The following is a 22,294-nucleotide window of genomic DNA, read 5'->3' as shown; positions in this document are numbered from 1 at the left end:
TATTTATTATTTAACTGGTTCCAGCCAGTATCCACTCCGTGCTAACACCTGTCTGGTTCTAACCAGTACCCACAGCAGCATTTTATCTACAGCAGTCCAGCTTTCCCTGGAACACCAGCTGGTACGACCCTGGGCTTTCCTCATTGCTACAGTTGAGCCTGGTAAGGACTTTCCAACTTGCAGATAATAAGAACTGTCTCATACCACCAGAGCTCTGTGGCCCCTGCCACCCTGTAGTACCCAGGAACTGTATTATTATTTCTCTGCTGATTTTTATGTTACCTTTTATTGCTACTGTGATGCATGGAGTTTGTCATAAATAAATATCATTGACTTTTACTCAAGTTGTCGTGGTCACGCCTTCGGGCGGTTTCTCTTCATGTTACTTACATGTCCAGGGGTCTGATACAACCTCCCAGGTTCCGGTACATCTCAGCCCCTACAACTGAGGCTGCCTTCCGTCAGCTCAGGCCCTCAGTTGTGACATTCTGGCAGATATGGACATCGCACTTACTCTTGATGCCAGAGTGCAGATATCCCTCTGTGCATCTCGCATATAAAGGAATGCATCCTTTAATTGCTCTATAGTCAATAAAATACTGTCCCTATCCAGGGTATCAATATTTTCAGTCAGGGAATCCGACCAAGCCACCCCAGCACTGCACATCCAAGCTGAGGCGATTGCTGGTCGCAGTATAACACCAGTATGTGTGTATATACTTTTTAGAGTATTTTCCAGCCTCCTATCAGCTGGATCCTTGAGGGCGGCCGTATCAGGAGACGGTAACGCCACTTGTTTGGATAAACGTGTGAGCGCCTTGTCCACCCTAGGGGGTGTTTCCCAGCGCGCCCTAACCTCTGGCGGGAAAGGGTATAACGCCAATAACTTCTTTGAAATTAGCAGTTTTTTATCAGGGGTAACCCACGCTTCATCACACACGTCATTCAATTCCTCTGATTCAGGAAAAACTACAGGTAGTTTTTTCAGACCCCACATAATACCCCTTTTTGTGGTACTTGCAGTATCAGAGATATGCAAAGCCTCCTTCATTGCCGTGATCATATAACGTGTGGCCCTACTGGAAAATACGTTCGTTTCTTCACCGTCGACACTAGATTCGGTGTCCGTGTCTGGGTCTGTGTCGACCGACTGAGGCAAAGGGCGTTTTACAGCCCCTGACGGTGTTTGAGACGCCTGTACAGGTACTAACTGGTTTGCCGGTCGTCTCATGTCGTCAACCGACTTTTGCAGCGTGCTGACATTATCACGTAATTCCATAAACAAAGCCATCCATTCCGGTGTCGACTCCCTAGGGGGTGACATCACCATTACCGGCAATTGCTCCGCCTCCACACCAACATCGTCCTCATACATGTCGACACACACGTACCGACACACAGCAGACACACAGGGAATGCTCTGATAGAAGACAGGACCCCACTAGCCCTTTGGGGAGACAGAGGGAGAGTTTGCCAGCACACACCAAAGCGCTATAATTATATAGGAACAACCTTATATAAGTGTTGTTTCCTTATAGCTGCTTAAATATATATAATATCGCCAAAAAATGCCCCCCCTCTCCGTTTTTTACCCTGTTTCTGTAGTGCAGTGCAGGGGAGAGCCTGGGAGCCTTCCTAGCAGCGGAGCGGTGTAGGAAAATGGCGCTGTGTGCTGAGGAGATAGGCCCCGCCCCCTATTCCGGCGGGCTCTTCTCCCGGTTTTTCTGAGACCTGGCAGGGGTGAAATACATCCATATAGCCTCATGGACTATATGTGATGTATTCTTTTTAGCCAGAAAGGTATTAACATTGCTGCCCAGGGCGCCCCCCCCAGCGCCCTGCACCCTCAGTGACCGCCGGTGTGAAGGGTGCCTGAGCGCAATGGCGCACAGCTGCAGTGCTGTGCGCTACCTCATGAAGACTGAAAAGCCTTCAGCCGCCGGTTTCTGGACCTCTTCTTACTTCGGCATCTGCAAGGGGGTCGGCGGCGCGGCTCCGGTGACCCATCCAGGCTGTACCTGTGATCGTCCCTCTGGAGCTAGTGTCCAGTAGCCTAAGAAGCAAATCCATCCTGCACGCAGGTGAGTTCACTTCTTCTCCCCTAGGTCCCTCGTTGCAGTGAGCCTGTTGCCAGCAGGACTCACTGAAAATAATAAAACTATCAAAACTTTTACTCTAAGCAGCTCTTTATGAGAGCCACCTAGATTGCACCCTGCTCGGACGGGCACAAAAACCTAACTGAGGCTTGGAGGAGGGTCATAGGGGGAGGAGCCAGTACACACCACCTAGTGGTCAAACTTTTACATTTTGTGCCCTGTCTCCTGCGGAGCCGCTATTCCCCATGGTCCTGACGGAGTCCCCAGCATCCACTAGGACGTTAGAGAAATTAACAAACAGAATTTGCCACTGATACGGGAACAACCATATAGATAACCAAAAGTTAAGAGGGTAAATCTGAACAAATGCCTGACTGATAAACCACTGTTATATGCAGGGCTAGCTACCTGTGATAAAGCTTCCATTTCCAGGCGTTTAGCAGCATTCCTGTTTCCAGGACCTAGAGCTCTTATTAAGGGAGGAATCTCCTCATCCGGACACTGTACTTGACGAGACTTCTGCAATGTGGAGTCTTGCATTAACCTTAAAGACATCAGTTTCTGTTTAGTATTAAACATGGTCATCAGAACCTACATAGCTCCTACTGTAATCTCTGGCCAGCATGATGACACAATGACACAATTACTTTACTTGTTTGGTTAACTGGAAAGCAGACAAAACTAGTTCAGCCTATAAACAGTAAACATGTATAAGCAGTGCCAATAAGCCCAAGAACATATTTTTCTTGGTTTATGTTGGAACCCTTTCCTTTATAAAATAAATATGACAGTAACACAGCCTGGAATTGGTTAATTCTGTAGTGCAGTGGTTCCCAAACTTGGTTCTCAAGGCACCCTAACAGTCCAGGTTTTAAAGATATCCATGCTTAAGCACAGGTGACTTAATTAGTGCCTCAATCAGTTTGTTTATTCCATATATGCAGAAGCATGGACATGGATATCCTTAAAACCTGGGCTGGTAGGGTGCCTTGAGTACAGAGTATGGGGAAGCCTGCTCTAGTGTATTCTATGCGATATAACAGAAGATCCCACTATACCTTGACTAGTATTTTTCAACATAAACAAGAAAAAGGCTAGCATGTTCAGATCAGCGAGGTGCTTTTATAATAACCGTGTCATTGAGGTCTACGAAGCTACAGTTGGGGAAGTCACCTTCTGTGTTATACAGGTTGAGTCTCCCTTATCCAAAATGCTTGGGACCAGAGGTATTTTGGATATGGGATTTTTCCGTATTTTGGAATAATTGCATACCATAATGAGATATCATGGTGATGGGACCTATATCTAAGCACAGAATGCATTTATGTTACATATACACAGCCTGAAGGTAATTTTAGCCAATATTTTTTATAACTTTGTGCATTAAACAAAGTGTGTGTACATTCACACAATTCATTTATGTTTCATAAACACCTTATACACACAGCCTGAAGGTCATTTAATACAATATTTTTAATAGCTTTGTGTATTAAACAAAGTTTGTGTACATTGAGCTATCAGAAAACAAAGTTTTCACTATCTCACTCTCACTCAAAAAAGTCCGTATTTTGGAATATTCCGTATTTCGGAATATTTGGATATGGGATACTCAACCTGTACTACTACAATACCAGCTCAGTCTCTTCCCTCTTACCCAATTATTTATTATCATAATGGCAAAAGAAACAAAACAAAATTGTTAATAATCAAAAAGGATTAAGAAAAAAGTTAGGATGGCAAACTGGTGATTTATTATGTGTGTTTGAGGTAAACTATTCAAATTTTTACTTTAAAGTGTAACATTTAAAATACTTAATTTGTAATGGTATTTTTAATCTAGAGTTCTCAATATTCTGAAATGTAAAGTAAAAAGAAATAAAAATAAGATTTTAAACCTACCGGTAAATCTTTTTCTCTAACGTCCTAGTGGATGCTGGGGACTCCGTAAGGACCATGGGGAATAGACGGGCTCCGCAGGAGACATGGGCACTTTAAGAAAGAATTTAGATTCTGGTGTGCTCTGGCTCCTCCCTCTATGTCCCTCCTCCAGACCTCAGTTTGAATCTGTGCCCGGACGAGCTGGGTGCTTTTCAGTGAGCTCTCCTGAGTTTGCTGTGAGAAAGTATTTTGTTAGGTTTTTTATTTTCAGGGAGCTCTGCTGGCAACAGACTCCCTGCATCGTGGGACAGAGGGGAGAGAAGCAGCCCTACTCACTGAAGCTAGGTCCTGCTTCTTAGGCTACTGGACACCATTAGCTCCAGAGGGATCGCACACAAGATCTCACCCTCGTCGTCCGATCCCAGAGCCGCGCCGCCGTCCCCCTCGCAGAGCCGGAAGACAGAAGCCGGGTGAGTATGAGAAGCAAGAAGACTTCGAAATCGGCGGCAGAACACCTCACATACTCCGGTCACTGTAAGGGTGCAGGGCGCAGGGGGGGGGGGGGGGGGGGGGGGCGCCCTGGGCAGCATTTGGACCTCTTTTTGGCAAAAGTGAACATATATACAGTTGGGCACTGTATATATGTATGAGCCCCCGCCAAGAAAATGCATATTTAAGCGGGACAGAAGCCTGCCGTCGAGGGGGCGGGGCTTCTTCCTCAGCACTCACCAGTGCCATTTTTTCTCCACAGCTCCGCTGAGAGGAAGCTCCCCAGGCTCTCCCCTGCAGACACACGGTAGAAGAGGGTAAAAAGAGAGGGGGGGCACATAATTAGGCGCAAAAATCAATATAACAGCAGCTACTGGGTTAACATTAAGTTACTGTGTTATTCCTGGGTTTATAGCGCTGGGGTGTGTGCTGGCATACTCTCTCTCTGTCTCTCCAAAGGGCCTTGTGGGGGAACTGTCTTCAAAAAGGGCATTCCCTGTGTGTGTGGTGTGTCGGTACGTTTGTGTCGACATGTTTGACGAGGAAGGCTATGTGGAAGCAGAGCGGGAGCAAATGAATGTGGTGTCTCCGCCGACGGCGCCGACACCTGATTGGATGGATATGTGGAAGGTTTTAAATGATAATGTTAATTCCTTGCATAAAAGGTTGAAAAAAGCTGAAGCCTCAGGACAGTCAGGGTCTCAGCCCGTGCCTGATCCTATGTCGCAGAGACCGTCAGGGTCTCAGAAGCGCCCACTATCCCAAATTGTTGACACAGATACCGACATGGATTCTGACTACAGTGATGATTACGATGATGCAAAGTTACAGCCAAAATTGGCTAAATCCATCCGTTATATGATTATAGCAATTAAGGATGTGTTACACATCACAGAGGAAACCCCAGTCCCTGACAAGAGGGTTCATATGTATGGGGAAAAGAAGCAGGTGGTAACCTTTCCCCCTTCACACGAGCTAAATGAGTTATGTGAAAAGGCTTGGGAATCTCCAGATAAAAAACTGCAGATTTCCAAACGGATTCTTATGGCGTATCCTTTCCCGCCAACGGACAGGTTACGCTGGGAATCCTCCCCTAGGGTGGACAAAGCTTTAACACGCTTATCCAAGAAGGTAGCCCTGCCGTCACAGGATACGGCTACCCTCAAAGATGCTGCGGATAGAAAGCAGGAGGGTACCCTGAAGTCCATTTATACACATTCAGGCGATCGCGTCGGCCTGGGTGTGTAGTGCTGTAGCAGCATGGACGGACACCCTGTCTGAGGAACTTGATACCTTAGACAAGGATACTATATTATTGACCCTGGGGCATATAAAAGACGCTGTCCTATATATGAGAGATGCTCAAAGAGACATTAGTCTACTGGGTTCTAGAATAAATGCTATGTCGATTTCTGCCAGAAGGGTCCTGTGGACTCGGCAATGGACAGGTGATGCCGACTCAAAAAGGCACATGGAGGTTTTACCTTACAAGGGTGAGGAATTGTTTGGGGAGGGTCTCCCGGACCTGGTCTCCACAGCTACTGCTGGAAAGTCAAATTTTTTGCCATATGTTTCCTCACAGCCTAAGAAAGCACCGTATTACCAAATGCAGTCCTTTCGATCACAGAAAAGCAAGAAAGTCCGAGGTGCGTCCTTTCTTGCCTGGGGCAGGGGCAGAGGAAAGAAGCTGCACAACACAGCTAGTTCCCAGGAACAGAAGTCCTCCCCGGCTTCCACAAAATCCACCGCATGACGCTGGGGCTCCACAGGCGGAGCTAGGCCCGGTGGGGGCGCGTCTCCGAAATTTCAGCCACAAGTGGGTTCACTCCCAGTTGGATCCCTGGGCAATAGATATTGTGTCTCAGGGATACAATCTGGAATTCGATGAGATGCCCCCTCACCGATACCTCAAATCGGCCCTGCCAGCTTCCCCCCTCGAGAGGAAAATAGTGTTAACTGCAATTCACAAATTGTATCTTCAACAGATGGTGGTCAAGGTTCCCCTCCTTCAACAAGGAAGGGGTAATTATTCGACCATGTTTGCAGTACCGAAACCGGACGGTTCGGTCAGGCCCATATTGAATTTAAAATCCCTGAACATGTACCTGAAAAGGTTCCGGTTCAAGATGGAATCGCTGAGAGCGGTCATCGCAAGCCTGGAAGGGGGGGATTTTATGGTGTCTCTGGACATAAAGGATGCATACCTTCATGTCCCCATTTATCCACCTCATCAGGCGTACCTCAGATTTGTGGTACAGGATTGTCATTACCAATTTCAGACGTTGCCGTTTGGTCTCTCCCCGGCTCCGAGAATATTTACCAAGGTAATGGCGGAAATGATGGTACTCCTGCGGAAGCAAGGGGTCACAATTATCCCATACTTGGACGATCTCCTCATAAAAGCGAGGTCAAGAGAGCAGTTGCTGATCAGTGTAGCACGTTCTCTGGAAGTGTTACGGCAACACGGCTGGATTTTAAATATTCCAAAGTCGCAGTTGATTCCTACGACTCGTCTGCCTTTTCTGGGCATGATTCTGGACACAGACCAGAAAAGGGTTTATCTCCCGATAGAGAAAGTTCAGGAACTCATGACACTGGTCAGAAACCTATTAAAACCAAAACAGGTGTCAGTGCATCACTGCACTCGAGTCCTGGGAAAGATGGTGGCATCATACGAGGCCATTCCCTTCGGCAGGTTCCATGCGAGGACCTTTCAATGGGACTTACTGGACAAATGGTCCGGATCACATCTTCAGATGCATCAGTTAATCACCCTATCCCCCAGGGCCAGGGTGTCTATCCTGTGGTGGCTGCAGAGTGCTCACCTTCTCGAGGGCCGCAGATTCGGCATTCAGGACTGGGTCCTGGTGACCACGGATGCAAGCCTCCGAGGGTGGGGAGCAGTCACACAGGGAAGAAATTTCCAAGGTCTGTGGTCAAGTCAGGAGACTTGCCTTCACATCAACATCCTGGAACTAAGGGCCATATACAACGCCCTACGTCAAGCGGAGACCCTGCTTCGCGACCAACCAGTTCTGATTCAGTCAGACAACATCACCGCTGTGGCTCATGTAAACTGACAAGGCGGCACAAGGAGCAGGGTGGCAATGGCGGAAGCCACCAGAATTCTTCGCTGGGCGGAGAATCACGTAAGCGCACTGTCAGCAGTGTTCATCCCGGGAGTGGACAACTGGGAAGCAGACTTCCTCAGCAGGCACGACCTCCACCCGGGAGAGTGGGGACTTCATCAAGAAGTCTTCACGCAGATTGCAAGTCGGTGGGAACTGCCACAGGTGGACATGATGGCATCCCACCTCAACAAAAAGCTACAGAGGAATTGCGCCAGGTCAAGAGACCCTCAGGCGATAGCTGTGGACGCCCTGGTGACACCATGGGTGTTCCAGTCGGTCTATGTATTTCCTCCTGTTCCTCTCATACCCAAGGTGCTGAGAATCATAAGAAAAAGAGGAGTGAGAACAATACTCATTGTTCCGGATTGGCCAAGAAGGACTTGGTATCCAGACCTGCAAGAAATGCTCACAGAGGACCCGTGGCCTCTTCCTCTAAGACAGGACTTGTTGCAACAGGGGCCCTGTCTGTTCCAAGACTTACCGCGGCTGCGTTTGACGGCATGGCGGTTGAACGCCGGATCCTAGCAGAGAAAGGCATTCCGGATGAGGGCATTCCTACGCTGATAATGGCTAGGAAGGACGTGACAGCTCAACATTATCACCGTATATGGCGAAAATATGTTGCTTGGTGTGAGGCCAGGAATGCCCCTACGGAGCAAATTCCAGCTGGGCCGTTTCCTTCACTTCCTACAGTCAGGAGTGACTTTTGGCCTAAAATTGGGTTCCATTAAGGTCCAGATTTCGGCCCTATCCATTTTCTTTCAAAAAGAGCTGGCTTCTCTACCTGAAGTTCAGACGTTTGTAAAGGGAGTGCTGCATATTCAGCCCCCTTTTGTGCCTCCAGTGGCACCTTGGGATCTTAACGTGGTGTTGAGTTTCCTGAAATCCCACTGGTTTGAACCACTCAAAACGGTGGAATTGAAATATCTCACGTGGAAGGTGGTCATGCTACTAGCCTTGGCTTCGGCTAGGCGTGTGTCAGAATTGGCGGCTTTGTCACATAAAAGCCCCTATCTGGTTTTCCATGCGGATAGAGCAGAATTGAGGACCCGTCCACAATTCCTGCCGAAAGTGGTTTCATCTTTTCATATAAACCAACCTATTGTGGTGCCTGTGGCTACTACTGACTTGGAGGATTCCGAGATGCTTGATGTGGTCAGGGCTTTGAAGGTTTATGTAGCCAGAACGGCTAGGGTCAGGAAAACAGAGTCTTTGTTTATCCTGTACGCTTCCAACAAGCTTGGTGCTCCTGCTTCAAAGCAAACTATTGCTCGCTGGATCTGTAACACGATTCAGCAGGCTCATTCTGCGGCTGGATTGCCGCTGCCAAAATCAGTTAAGGCCCATTCCACTAGGAAGGTGGGCTCTTCTTGGGCGGCTGCCCGAGGAGTCTCGGCATTACAGCTGTGCCGAGCGGCTACTTGGTCAGGTTCAAACACTTTTGCAAAGTTCTATAAGTTTGATTTCCCTGGCTGAGGAGGACCTTGTGTTTGCTCAATCGGTGCTGCAGAGTCATCCGCACTCTCCCGACCGTTTGGGAGCTTTGGTATAATCCCCATGGTCCTTACGGAGTCCCCAGTATCAACTAGGACGTTAGAGAAAATAAGATTTTACTTACCGGTAAATCTATTTCTCGTAGTCCGTAGTGGATGCTGGGCGGACTTCTTCTGCAATGCTTGTATATAGTTATTGCTGCAATAAGGGTTATGTTATAGTTGCATCAGGGTTGAACTGATGCTCTGTTGTTGTTCATACTGTTGACTGGGTAAGTTTATCACAGGTTATACGGTGTGATTGGTGTGGCTGGTATGTATCTTGCCCTGGATTACCAAAATCCTTTCCTTGTACTGTCAGCTCTTCCGGGCACAGTTTCTCTAACTGAGGTCTGGAGGAGGGACATAGAGGGAGGAGCCAGAGCACACCAGAATCTAAATTCTTTCCCAAAGTGCCCATGTCTCCTGCGGAGCCCGTCTATTCCCCATGGTCCTTACGGAGTCCCCAGCATCCACTACGGACTACGAGAAATAGATTTACCGGTAAGTAAATTCTTATTTTCTCCTAGTCCGTAGAGGATGCTGGGGACTCCGTAAGGACCATGGGTTATAGACGGGCTCCCCAGGAGACATGGGCACTTTAAGACCTTTAATGGGCGTGAACTGGCTCCTCCCTCTATGCCCCTCCTCCAGACTCCAGTTATAGGAACTGTGCCCAGAGGAGACGGACATTTCGAGGAAAAGGATTTTGTTAATCAAGGGTGGGACACATACCAGCTCACACCACAAAAACACCGTACAACATGGTATATAAGTAAACCAGTTAACAGTATGAACAACAACAGAAACCAGCAACAACCTGATTTCAACAGTAACACAACCTGTGTGTACCTTATCAATAACTACGTACAATTATTGCAGATTTCAGTCCGCACGGGCGCCCAGCATCCTCTATGGACTAGGAGAAAAAGATTTACCGGTAGGTTTAAAATCTTATTTTCTCTTACGTCCTAGAGGATGCTGGGGACTCCGTAAGGACCATGGGGTTGATACCAAAGCTCCAGACCGGGCAGGAGAGTGCGGATGACTCTGCAGCACCGATTGAGCAAACGTGAGGTCCTCATCAGCCAGGGTATCAAACTTGTAGAACTTTGCAAAAGTATTCGACCCCGACCAAGTAGCTGCTCGGCAAAGCTGTAATGCCGAGACGCCTCGGGCAGCCGCCCAAGATAAGCCCACCTTCCTAGTGGAATGGGTCTTTACCGATTTTGGTAACGGCAAACCAGCCGTAGAATGAGCCTGCTGAATTGTGTTACAGATCCAGCGTACAATAGTCTGCTTGGAAGCAGACGCGCCAATCTTGCTGGCCGCATACAGAACAAACAGTGCCTCTGTTTTCCTAATACGAGCCGTTCTGGCTACATAGATTTTTAAAGCCCTGACCATATCAAGGGACTTGGAATCCTCCAAGACATCCGTAGCCACCGGCACCACAATAGGTTGGTTCATGTGAAATGACGAAACCACCTTGGGTAGAAATTGAGGACGAGTTCTCAATTCCGCTCTATCTACATGGAAAATCAAATAGGGGCTCTTGTGAGATAAGGCCGCCAATTCTGATACCCGCCTTGCCGAAGCCAAGGCCAATAACATGACCACTTTCCAAGTGAGAAATTTCAAGTCAACAGTTTGAAGAGGTTCAAACCAATGTGATTTAAGGAACTGTAACACCACGTTAAGGTCCCACGGTGCCACTGGGGGCACAAAGGGAGGTTGGATGTGCAGCACTCCCTTCACAAAAGCCTGCACTTCTGGAAGAGAAGCCAATTCCTTCTGAAAGAATATTGATAATGCCGAAATCTGCACCTTAATGGAGCCTAACTTCAGGCCCATATCCACTCCTGTCTGTAGAAAATGGAGAAAAACGACCCAGCTGGAAATCCTCCGTAGGAGCATTCTTGGATTCACACCAAGACACATACTTCCTCCAGATACGGTGATAGTGCTTCGCCGTCACCTCCTTCCTAGCTTTAAGTAGAGTAGGGATGACTTCCCCTAGAAAACCTTTCCTTGCTAGGATCTGGCGTTCAACCGCCATGCCGTCAAACGTAATCGCGGTAAGTCCTGGAACACACACGGCCCCTGTTGTAACAGGTTCTCTCTGAGAAGAAGAGGCCAAGGATCTTCCGTGAGCATTTCCTGAAGATCTGGATACCAGGCCCTTCGAGGCCAATCTGGAACAATGAGTATCGTCTGAACCTTTGTTCTTCTTATAATTCTCAATATTTTCGAGATGAGCGGAAGTGGAGGGAACACATAGACCGCCTGATACACCCATGGTGTTACCAGCGCGTCCACCGCTATCGCCTGAGGATCCCTTGACCTTGAACAATACGTCCGAAGCTTCTTGTTGAGGCGTGACGCCATCAAGTCTATATGAGGGAGTCCCCAGCAACTTGTCACTTCTGCAAAAACCTCTTGATGAAGTCCCCACTCTCCTGGATGGAGATCGTGTCTGCTGAGGAAGTCTGCTTCCCAGTTGTCCACTCCTGGAATGAATACTGCTGACAGAGCGCTCACATGATTTTCCGCCCAGCGAAGAATCCTGGTGGTCTCTGCCATTGCTGCTCTGCTCCTTGTTCCGCCTTGTCGGTTTACATGCGCCACGGCTGTGACGTTGTCTGACTGGATCTGAACCGGTAGGTTGCGAAGAAGGTGCTCCGCCTGTCTCAGGCCGTTGTATATGGCCCTTAATTCCAGCACATTTATGTGCAGACAAGCCTCCTGGCTTGACCATATTCCCTGAAAGTTTATTCCTTGTGTGACTGTTCCCCATCCTCGGAGGCTCGCGTCCGTGGTCACGAGAACCCAATCCTGAATTCTGAACCTGCGACCCTCTAGAAGGTGAGCCCCCTGGAGCCACCACAGGAGAGAGATCCTGGCCCTGGGGGACAGGCATATCAACCGATGCATTTGGAGATGGGACCCTGACCACTTGTTCAGTAGGTCCCACTGAAAAGCTCTTGCATGAAAAATGCCAAACGGAATGGCCTCGTAGGCCGCCACCATCTTTCCCAACACTCGAGTGCATTGATGAATCGATACTCTTTTTGGTTTTAGCAGATCCTTGACCATGGTCTGGATTTCCTGAGCTTTTTCCACTGGAAGAAAAACCCTCTGTCTTTCCGTATCCAGAATCATGCCTAAGAACGACAGCCGAGTTGTCGGAACCAACTGCGACTTCTGCAAATTTAGAAGCCAGCCGTGTTGTTGTAGCACCCTCAGAGAGAGCTCCAAATTTATCAGTAATTGTTCTCTTGATCTCGCTTTTATCAGGAGATCGTCCAAGTACGGGATAATTGTGACCCCCTGCTTGCGCAGGAGCACCATCATTTCTGCCATTACCTTGGTGAAAATCCTTGGGGCCGTGGAAAGCCCAAACGGCAACGTCTGAAAATAAGATTTTACTTACCGATAAATCTATTTCTCGTAGTCCGTAGTGGATGCTGGGGACTCCGTCAGGACCATGGGGATTAGCGGCTCCGCAGGAGACAGGGCACACAAATAAAGCTTTAGGATCAGGTGGTGTGCACTGGCTCCTCCCCCTATGACCCTCCTCCAAGCCTCAGTTAGGATACTGTGCCCGGACGAGCGTACACAATAAGGAAGGATTTTGAATCCCGGGTAAGACTCATACCAGCCACACCAATCACACCGTACAACTTGTGATCTGAACCCAGTTAACAGTATGACAACGTAGGAGCCTCTGAACAGACGGCTCACAACAAGAACAACCCGATTTTTTTGTAACAATAACTATGTACAAGTATTGCAGACAATCCGCACTTGGGATGGGCGCCCAGCATCCACTACGGACTACGAGAAATAGATTTATCGGTAAGTAAAATCTTATTTTCTCTAACGTCCTAGTGGATGCTGGGGACTCCGTCAGGACCATGGGGATTATACCAAAGCTCCCAAACGGGCGGGAGAGTGCGGATGACTCTGCAGCACCGAATGAGAGAACTCCAGGTCCTCTTTAGCCAGGGTATCAAATTTGTAGAATTTTACAAACGTGTTCTCCCCCGACCACGTAGCTGCTCGGCAGAGTTGTAATGCCGAGACCCCTCGGGCAGCCGCCCAGGATGAGCCCACCTTCCTTGTGGAATGGGCCTTGACAGATTTAGGCTGTGGCAGGCCTGCCACAGAATGTGCAAGTTGAATTGTGCTACAAATCCAACGAGCAATCGTCTGCTTAGAAGCAGGAGCACCCAGCTTGTTGGGTGCATACAGTATAAACAGCGAGTCAGATTTTCTGACTCCAGCCGTCCTTGAAATATATATTTTCAATGCCCTGACAACGTCCAGCAACTTGGAATCCTCCAAATCGCTAGTAGCCGCAGGCACCACAATAGGCTGGTTCAGGTGAAACGCTGACACCACCTTAGGCAGAAAATGAGGACGCGTCCGCAGTTCTGCCCTGTCCGAATGGAAAATCAGATATGGGCTTTTATACGATAAAGCCGCCAATTCTGACACTCTCCTGGCTGAAGCCAGGGCCAGTAGCATGGTTACTTTCCATGTAAGATATTTCAAATCCGCCGATTTGAGTGGCTCAAACCAATGGGATTTGAGAAAATCCAAAACTACATTAAGGTCCCACGGAGCCACTGGGGCACAACCGGGGGCTGTATATGTAGTACTCCTTTTACAAAAGTCTGGACTTCAGGAACTGAAGCCAATTCTTTCTGGAAGAAAATCGACAGGGCCGAAATTTGAACCTTAATGGACCCCAACTTGAGGCCCATAGACAATCCTGTTTGCAGGAAATGTAGGAATCGACCCAATTGAAATTCCTCCGTGGGGGCCTTCCTGGCCTCACACCACGCAACATATTTTCTCCAAATGCGGTGATAATGTTGTGCAGTCACCTCCTTCCTGGCTTTAACCAGTGTAGGAATGACCTCTTCTGGAATGCCTTTTTCCCTTAGAATTCGGCGTTCAACCGCCACGCCGTCAAACGCAGCCGCGGTAAGTCTTGGAATAGACACGGTCCCTGCTGAATCAGGTCCCGTCTTAGAGGTAGAGGCCACGGATTTTCCGTGAGCATCTCCTGAAGTTCCGGGTACCAAGTTCTTCTTGGCCAATCCGGAGCCACGAGTATCGTTCTTACTCCCCTTTGCCGTATAATTCTCAGTACTTTGGGTATGAGAGGCAGAGGAGGAAACACATACACTGACTGGAACACCCACGGTGTTACCAGAGCGTCCACAGCTATTGCCTGAGGGTCTCTTGACCTGGCGCAATACCTGTCCAGTTTTTTGTTGAGGCGAGACGCCATCATATCCACCTTTGGTTTTTCCCAACGGTTCACAATCATGTGGAAGACTTCTGGATGAAGTCCCCACTCTCCCGGGTGTAGATCGTGTCTGCTGAGGAAGTCTGCTTCCCAGTTGTCCACTCCCGGAATGAACACTGCTGACAGTGCTATCACATGATCTTCCGCCCAGCGAAGAATCCTTGCAGCTTCTGCCATTGCTCTCCTGCTTCTTGTGCCGCCCTGTCTGTTTATGTGGGCGACTGCCGTGATGTTGTCCGACTGGATCAACACCGGCTGACCCTGAAGCAGGGGTTTTGCCAGGCTTAGAGCATTGTAAATCGCTCTTAGCTCCAGTATATTTATGTGAAGAGACATCTCCAGGCTTGACCATACTCCCTGGAAGTTTCTTCCCTGTGTGACCGCTCCCCAGCCTCTCAGACTGGCATCCGTGGTCACCAGGACCCAGTCCTGTATGCCGAATCTGCGGCCTTCTAACAGATGAGCACTCTGCAACCACCACAGAAGAGACACCCTTGTCCGTGGCGATAAGGTTATCCGCTGATGCATCTGCAGATGCGATCCGGACCATTTGTCCAGCAGATCCCACTGAAAAGTTCGTGCGTGGAATCTGCCGAATGGGATTGCTTCGTAAGAAGCCACCATCTTTCCCAGGACTCTTGTGCATTGATGCACAGACACTTTTCCTGGTTTTAGGAGGTTCCTGACAAGTTCGGATAACTCCTTGGCTTTCTCCTCCGGAAGAAACACCTTTTTCTGAACCGTGTCCAGAATCATTCCCAGGAACAGCAGACGTGTTGTCGGGGTCAACTGAGATTTTGGAAAATTCAGAATCCACCCGTGTTGTTGCAGCACTACTTGGGTTAGTGCTACTCCGTCCTCCAGCTGTTCTCTGGACCTTGCCCTTATCAGGAGATCGTCCAAGTAAGGGATAATTAATACGCCTCTTCTTCGCAGAAGAATCATCATTTCGGCCATTACCTTGGTAAAGACCCGAGGTGCCGTGGACAATCCAAACGGCAGCGTCTGAAACTGATAATGACAGTTTTGCACCACGAACCTGAGGTACCCTTGATGTGAAGGGCAAATTGGGACATGCAGGTAAGCATCTTTTATGTCCAGGGACACCATAAAGTCCCCTTCTTCCAGATTCGCTATCACTGCTCTGAGTGATTCCATCTTGAACTTGAATTTTTGTATGTACAGGTTCAAAGATTTCAGATTTAGAATAGGTCTTACCGAGCCGTCCGGCTTCGGTACCACAAATAGCGTGGAGTAATACCCCTTTTCCTGTTGTAGGAGGGGTACCTTGACTATCACCTGCTGAGAAAACAGCTTGTGAATGGCTTCCAATACCGTCGCCCTGTCTGAGGAAGACGTTGGCAAAGCAGACTTTAGGAACCGGCGAGGGGGAGACTTCTCGAATTCCAACCTGTAACCCTGAGATACTACCTGCAGGATCCAGGGGTCCACCTGTGAGCAAGCCCACTGCGCGCTGAAATTCTTGAGTCGACCCCCCACCGTTCCTGAGTCCGCTTGTAAAGCCCCAGCGTCATGCTGAGGGCTTTGCAGAACCCGCGGAGGGCTTCTGTTCCTGGGAAGGAGCTGCTTGCTGCCCTCTCTTACCCTTTCCTCTGCCTCGGGGCAGATATGACTGTCCTTTTGCCCGCTTCTTATAGGACCGAAAGGACTGCGGCTGAAAAGACGGTGTCTTTTTCTGTTGGGAGGGGGTCTGAGGTAAAAAGGTGGATTTCCCGGCAGTTGCCGTGGCCACCAAATCCGATAGACCGACGCCAAATAATTCCTCCCCTTTATACGGCAATACTTCCATATGCCGTTTGGAATCCGCATCACCTGACCACTGTCGTGTCCATAAACTTCTTCTGGCAGATATGGACATCGCACTTACTCTCGATGCCAGAGTGCAAATATCCCTCTGAGCATCTCGCATATAAAGAAAAGCATCCTTTAATTGCTCTAAAGTCTGTAAAATACTGTCCCTATCCAGGGTATCAATATTTTCAGTCAGGGAATCCGACCAGACCACCCCAGCACTGCACATCCAGGCTGAGGCGATGGCTGGTCGCAGTATAACACCAGTATGTGTGTATATACTTTTTAGGGTAGTTTCCAGCCTCCTATCAGCTGGATTCTTGAGGGCGGCCGTATCAGGAGACGGTAACGCCACTTGTTTTGATAAGCGTGTGAGCGCCTTATCCACCTTAGGGGGTGTTTCCCAGCGCGCCCTAACCTCTGGCGGGAAAGGGTATAATGCCAATAACTTTTTTGAAATTAGCACTTTTCTATCTGGGTTAACCCACGCTTCATCACATACATCATTCAATTCCTCTGATTCAGGAAAAACTACAGGTAGTTTTTTCACCCCCCACATAATACCCCTTTTTGTGGTACTTGTAGTATCAGAGATATGCAAAGCCTCCTTCATTGCCGTGATCATATAACGTGTGGCCCTACTGGAAAATAAGTTTGTTTCTTCACCGTCGACACTAGATTCAGTGTCCGTGTCTGGGTCTGTGTCGACCGACTGAGGTAAAGGGCGTTTTACAGCCCCTGACGGTGTCTGAGACACCTGGGCAGGTACTAACTGGTTTTCCGGCCGTCTCATGTCGTCAACTGATTTTTGTAATGTGCTGACATTATCACGTAATTCCATAAACAAAGCCATCCATTCCGGTGTCGACTCCCTGGGGGGTGACATCACCATTACCGGCAATTGCTCTGCCTCCACACCAACATCGTCCTCATACATGTCGACACACACGTACCGACACACAGCAGACACACAGGGAATGCTCTATTGAAGACAGGACCCCACTAGCCCTTTGGGGAGACAGAGGGAGAGTTTGCCAGCACACACCCAAGCGCTATAATATATATGGGAACAACCCTATATAAGTGTTGTATCCTTATAGCAGCTTAAATATAGTAATATCGCCAAAAAAAGTGCCCCCCCTCTCTGTTTTACCCTGTTTCTGTAGTGCAGTGCAGGGGAGAGTCCTGGGAGCCTTCCTCACAGCGGAGCTGAGCAGGAAAATGGCGCTGTGTGCTGAGGAGAATAAGCCCCGCCCCCTATTTCGGCGGGCTCTTCTCCGGAGTTTGTGAGATCTGGCAGGGGTTAAATACATCCATATAGCCTCAAGGGCTATATGTGATGTATTTTTTAGCCATAAAAAGGTATTATACATTGCTGCCCAGGGCGCCCCCCCAGCGCCCTGCACCCTCCGTGACCGCTGTGTGAAGTGTGCTGACAACAATGGCGCACAGCTGCAGTGCTGTGCGCTACCTCAGGAAGACTGAAAAGTCTTCTGCCGCCTGCTTCTGGACCTCTTCCATCTTCGGCATCTGCAAGGGGGGTCGGCGGCGCGGCTCCGGGACCGGACTCCATGGCTGGGCCTGTGTTCGATCCCTCTGGAGCTAATGGTGTCCAGTAGCCTAAGAAGCCAATCCATCCTGCACGCAGGTGAGTTGACTTCTCTCCCCTAAGTCCCTCGATGCAGTGAGCCTGTTGCCAGCAGGACTCACTGAAAATAAAAAACCTAAAAACTTTTTCTAAGCAGCTCTTTAGGAGAGCCACCTAGATTGCACCCTGCTCGGACGGGCACAAAAACCTAACTGAGGCTTGGAGGAGGGTCATAGGGGGAGGAGCCAGTGCACACCACCTGATCCTAAAGCTTTATTTTTGTGCCCTGTCTCCTGCGGAGCCGCTAATCCCCATGGTCCTGACGAAGTCCCCAGCATCCACTAGGACGTTAGAGAAATTGGTAATGACAATCCTGTACAGCGAATCTCAGGAACGCCTGATGCGGAGGGTATATGGGGACATGAAGGTATGCATCCTTTATGTCCAGTGAGACCATAAACTCCCCCCCGTCCAGACTGGAGATCACCGCTCGGAGAGATTCCGATTGAATTTGAATCTTCGCAAATACAGGTTTAGGGATTTTAGGTTTAGAATCGGTCTGACCGAGCCGTCCGGCTTCGGGAGCACGAAAAGAGTTGAATAAAATCCCTTCCCCTGTTGTAACCGGGGAACCATGATAATCACTTGCTGTTGACACAGCTTTTGTATTGCCGCTGAAACTATTGTTCTCTCTGGGAGAGAAGCTGGTAAGGCCGATTTGAAAAATCGGTGTGGAGGCACGTCTTCGAACTCCAGTTTGTACCCTTGGGTCACAATTCCTAGCACCCAAGGATCCAGGTCCGACTGAACCCAGACCTGGCTGAAGAGCCGAAGACGTGCCCCCACCGGTGCGGACTCCCGCAGGGGAGCCCCAGAGTCATGCGGTGGATTTGGCAGAAGCCGGGGAGGACTTTTGCTCCTGGGAACTAGCCGTAGCTGGTGTTCTTTTCCCTTTTCCTCTACCTCTGGCGAGGAAAGACGATCCACGCCCCTTTCTGAATTTATGAGACCGAAAGGACTGCATCTGGTACTGAGGCGTTTTTTTTTGCTGTGGGGGAACAAAAGGCAAAAAAGAAGACTTACCCGCGGTAGCTGTGGAAACCAGGTCCGCGAGGCCATCCCCAAACAAAACCTCACCCTTGTAAGGCAGAGCCTCCATAAGTCTCTTGGAGTCAGCATCACCAGTCCATTGACGGGTCCACAGCGACCTCCTAGCTGAAATTGCCATGGCATTGGCCCTTGATCCCAAGAGGTCAATATCCCTCGCAGCCTCCCTTAGGTATAACGCTGCGTCTTTGATGTGACCCAAAGTTAACAGAACAGTATCCCTGTCGAGGGTGTCCATGTCAGATGACAAGTTATCTGCCCAAGCTGCAATCGCGCTACTCACCCATGCCGACGCAACTGCCGGTCTGAGGAGGGCTCCCGTAGTCGCATAAATTGATTTTAAAGTGGTTTCCTGCTTGCGGTCCGCAGGATCCTTTAGTGTCGCCGTGTCCGTGGACGGTAGGGCCACTTTTTTGGATAACCGCATCAAGGCTTTATCCACCGAGGGAGAGGATTCCCACCGTAACCTGTCCTGTGAAGGGAAAGGATATGCCATAATAATTCTCTTGGGAACCTGCAGCCTCTTGTCTGGAGTTTCCCAAGCCTTTTCAAATAGCGCGTTCAGTTCATGAGATGGGGGAAACGTTACCTCACGTTTCTTCTCTTTAAACATACAGACCCTTGTGTCTGGGACAGAAGGGTCCTCTGTGATATGTAATACATCCCTTATTGCTACAATCATGTACTGAATACTCTTGGCCACCCATGGGTGTAATCTCGCCTCATCATAGTCGACACTGCAGTCGGAATCCGTGTCGGTATCAGTGTCTGCTATCTGGGTAAAGGGACGTTTCTGGGACCCTGATGGGTTCTGAGACACAGCAATATCTATGGATTGACTCCATGCTTGGTTCTGAGACTCAGCTTTGTCCAATCTTTTATGCAATAACGCCACACTTGCATTCAAAACATTCCACATGTCTACCCAATCAGCAGTCGGCGGTGCCGACGCAGTCACTATCACATTTTGCTCCTCTTCCTCCCTCGCATAGCCTTCCGCCTCAGACATGTCGACAGACACGTACTGACACCCCCACACACACTGAATTATAGGGGACAGACCCACAAGGAGGTCCTTTGGAGAGACAGAGAGGAAGTTTGCCAGCTCACACCCAACGCCGCCACAGTCTGAAATATAACAATACCCCAGACCTGTATAGCGCGTTTTATATATATAATAAATATATCAAGTTAGCACCAAATATTGTGCCCCCCCCTCGTTTTGTACCTTGTTACTTGCAGATATCAGGGCAGGGTCCGGGAGCAGCGTCTCTACAGCCAAGCTGTGGAGAAAATGGCGCTGGTTAGAGCTGAGGGACGAAGCCCCGCCCCCTCAACGGTGGGCTTCGGTTCTGCTAATATTTATACTGGCGGGGGTTTCAAATACCCTGTAATGCAGTGTATATAGTGTGCCAGTCGTTTTTATGAGGTACTCCTTGCTGCCCAGGGCGCCCCCCCTGCGCCCTGCACCCTTGTAGTGCCTAGTGTGTGTGCGGGAGCAAAGGCGCGCAGCGCGACCGCTGCGCGGTACCTCCCGAAGCTCTGATGTCTTCTGCCGCCTGTGAAGTCTTCTTTCTTCCTATACTCACCCAGCTTCAATCTTCCGGCTCTGTGAGGAGGACTGCGGCGCGGCTCCGGGAACGAACAGCTAGACGACACCAGTGTTCAGACCCTCTGGAGCTAATGGTGTCCAGTAGCCTAAGAAGCAGAGCCCATCAGTCCAGGAAAGTGGGTCTGCTTCTGTCTCCTCAGTCCCACGAAGCAGGGAGTCTGTTGCCAGCAGGTCTCCCTGAACATAAAAAACCTAACAAAGTCTATTTTCTAGAGAAACTCGGTAGAGCTCCCCTAGTGTGTGACCAGTCTCCTCTGGGCACAGGATCTAACTGGAGTCTGGTGGAGGGGCATAGAGGGAGGAGCCAGTTCACGCCCATTAAAGGTCTTAAAGTGCCCATGTCTCCTGCGGAGCCCGTCTATACCCCATGGTCCTTACGGAGTCCCCAGCATCCTCTAGGACGCAAGAGAAAAGACTGTTACCGCTCAGTGAAACAAAGCCATGACCGCCAGATTAACAATGGGTCAGATGGAGCTACAGCTCCCGGCCTCCTCATAAAAATAGACACAATTCTAACAGCCATCATAAATTATAACAATTAACACTGTATTTCTATTTTCCTCCTACAATGATGCAATATTTATACTTATACATATTTTGGTAGCCATTGAAGCGGATAATAGAAAGGTGACACGCCCACATTGCACTGGCCACACCCACACATCACTGGCTCCACCTCCTCTGCTTCTCACAATAGGCTCTAAAACATTTTGCAGCCCCATGCCCATATGGCTCTTAATTCGGCCCTGCTGCACCATAAGTAATGACTGGGGTGGCTTTTCAATGAATTTTAGTCAATGTAAAGCATTGTAATACCAAATACGGAGAAAAAAACCTTGAACAGAAAACCGGGGACCGATCATTTTAGATAAAAGGCAAAGCAGTAAGACTTATGCTGGGTACACACCGGCCGATATCGGCTGTTCAATTGAACGGACGATATATCTTGGAAGCATCAGAGATTGTGTACCCCCAATATGTCTGTGAACTACGCGATGGCTGTGCAGCACAGCTGATGGTTGATATATTTACAGATATATCGGCGCATAGTGCTGTGTGCACAGGCAGTCGGTACACTTGCTGCAGAGGTCGCTGGTGACTGACATCACAACTGGGTCGGCACATGTAAGTGTCCGCCCATTTGGGGCATCAGACACTCACACAACACATCTGGCCGACGATCGGTAAGTATGTATGCACTTACCAATCGTCAGATAGGTCGGCCTAGTGTGTAGCCAGCATTAGAATTAAATTGAATGGGTGTCTATACTGAAGTTTGTTGAACTTGTGGGGGAAGAAAAGAGTGCAAACCATAAAGGATCCTTCCAAAAAGGAGTCAGAGGCGACACTCCTCTTCTTACCCAGTCTTACTTGACAGATGAACAAATGTTAAACTGAAGGTAACATACCTTCTGAGATCATCCGATACCGGATCGTTTTTCACTTTCACGGTTTCAAATGTGCCCGCAGTCTCTGGACATTCAGCAGCGTATTGGTTAAATGTTATCCTCAGTTCATCAGCTAGCAAGTCACCGGTCCTCAGGTTAGGGCAGGACACACATTTCTACATATAAAGTTTTAAAGTTACTTATTTGTCTTCTTACAAAATAGCCAGTTATCGTTACAGTGCTAAATATGTGTTCCTGGAAAGATCACTAGTAAAAGTAAGGCTTTAGGGGTCTATTCATAAAGCAGTGAAAAATGTGAGCCAGTGGAGAAGTTGCCCATG

General features: G+C 48.9%; 1 protein-coding gene across 1 annotated transcript in view; it reads right to left on the bottom strand.

Moving 5' to 3' along the window:
* The window catches only part of CCDC87 (coiled-coil domain containing 87), a 141,836-nt gene that overhangs the window by 78,704 nt on the left and 40,838 nt on the right, over positions 1 to 22,294 (bottom strand). The window contains exons 9-10 of the mRNA XM_063927847.1: positions 21,975 to 22,129; positions 2,505 to 2,640 (exon numbers count right to left, since the gene is read on the bottom strand). Of these exons, the coding sequence (XP_063783917.1) occupies positions 2,505 to 2,640; positions 21,975 to 22,129 (291 nt within the window). The remainder of the gene's footprint in view (positions 1 to 2,504; positions 2,641 to 21,974; positions 22,130 to 22,294) is intronic.

The sequence above is a fragment of the Pseudophryne corroboree genome, chromosome 6, assembly GCF_028390025.1.
Source record: "Pseudophryne corroboree isolate aPseCor3 chromosome 6, aPseCor3.hap2, whole genome shotgun sequence".
NCBI lineage: Eukaryota > Metazoa > Chordata > Amphibia > Anura > Myobatrachidae > Pseudophryne > Pseudophryne corroboree.
The sequence above is the reverse complement of the archived record's forward strand: the minus strand, read 5'-3'. Positions and strand labels throughout refer to the sequence as shown.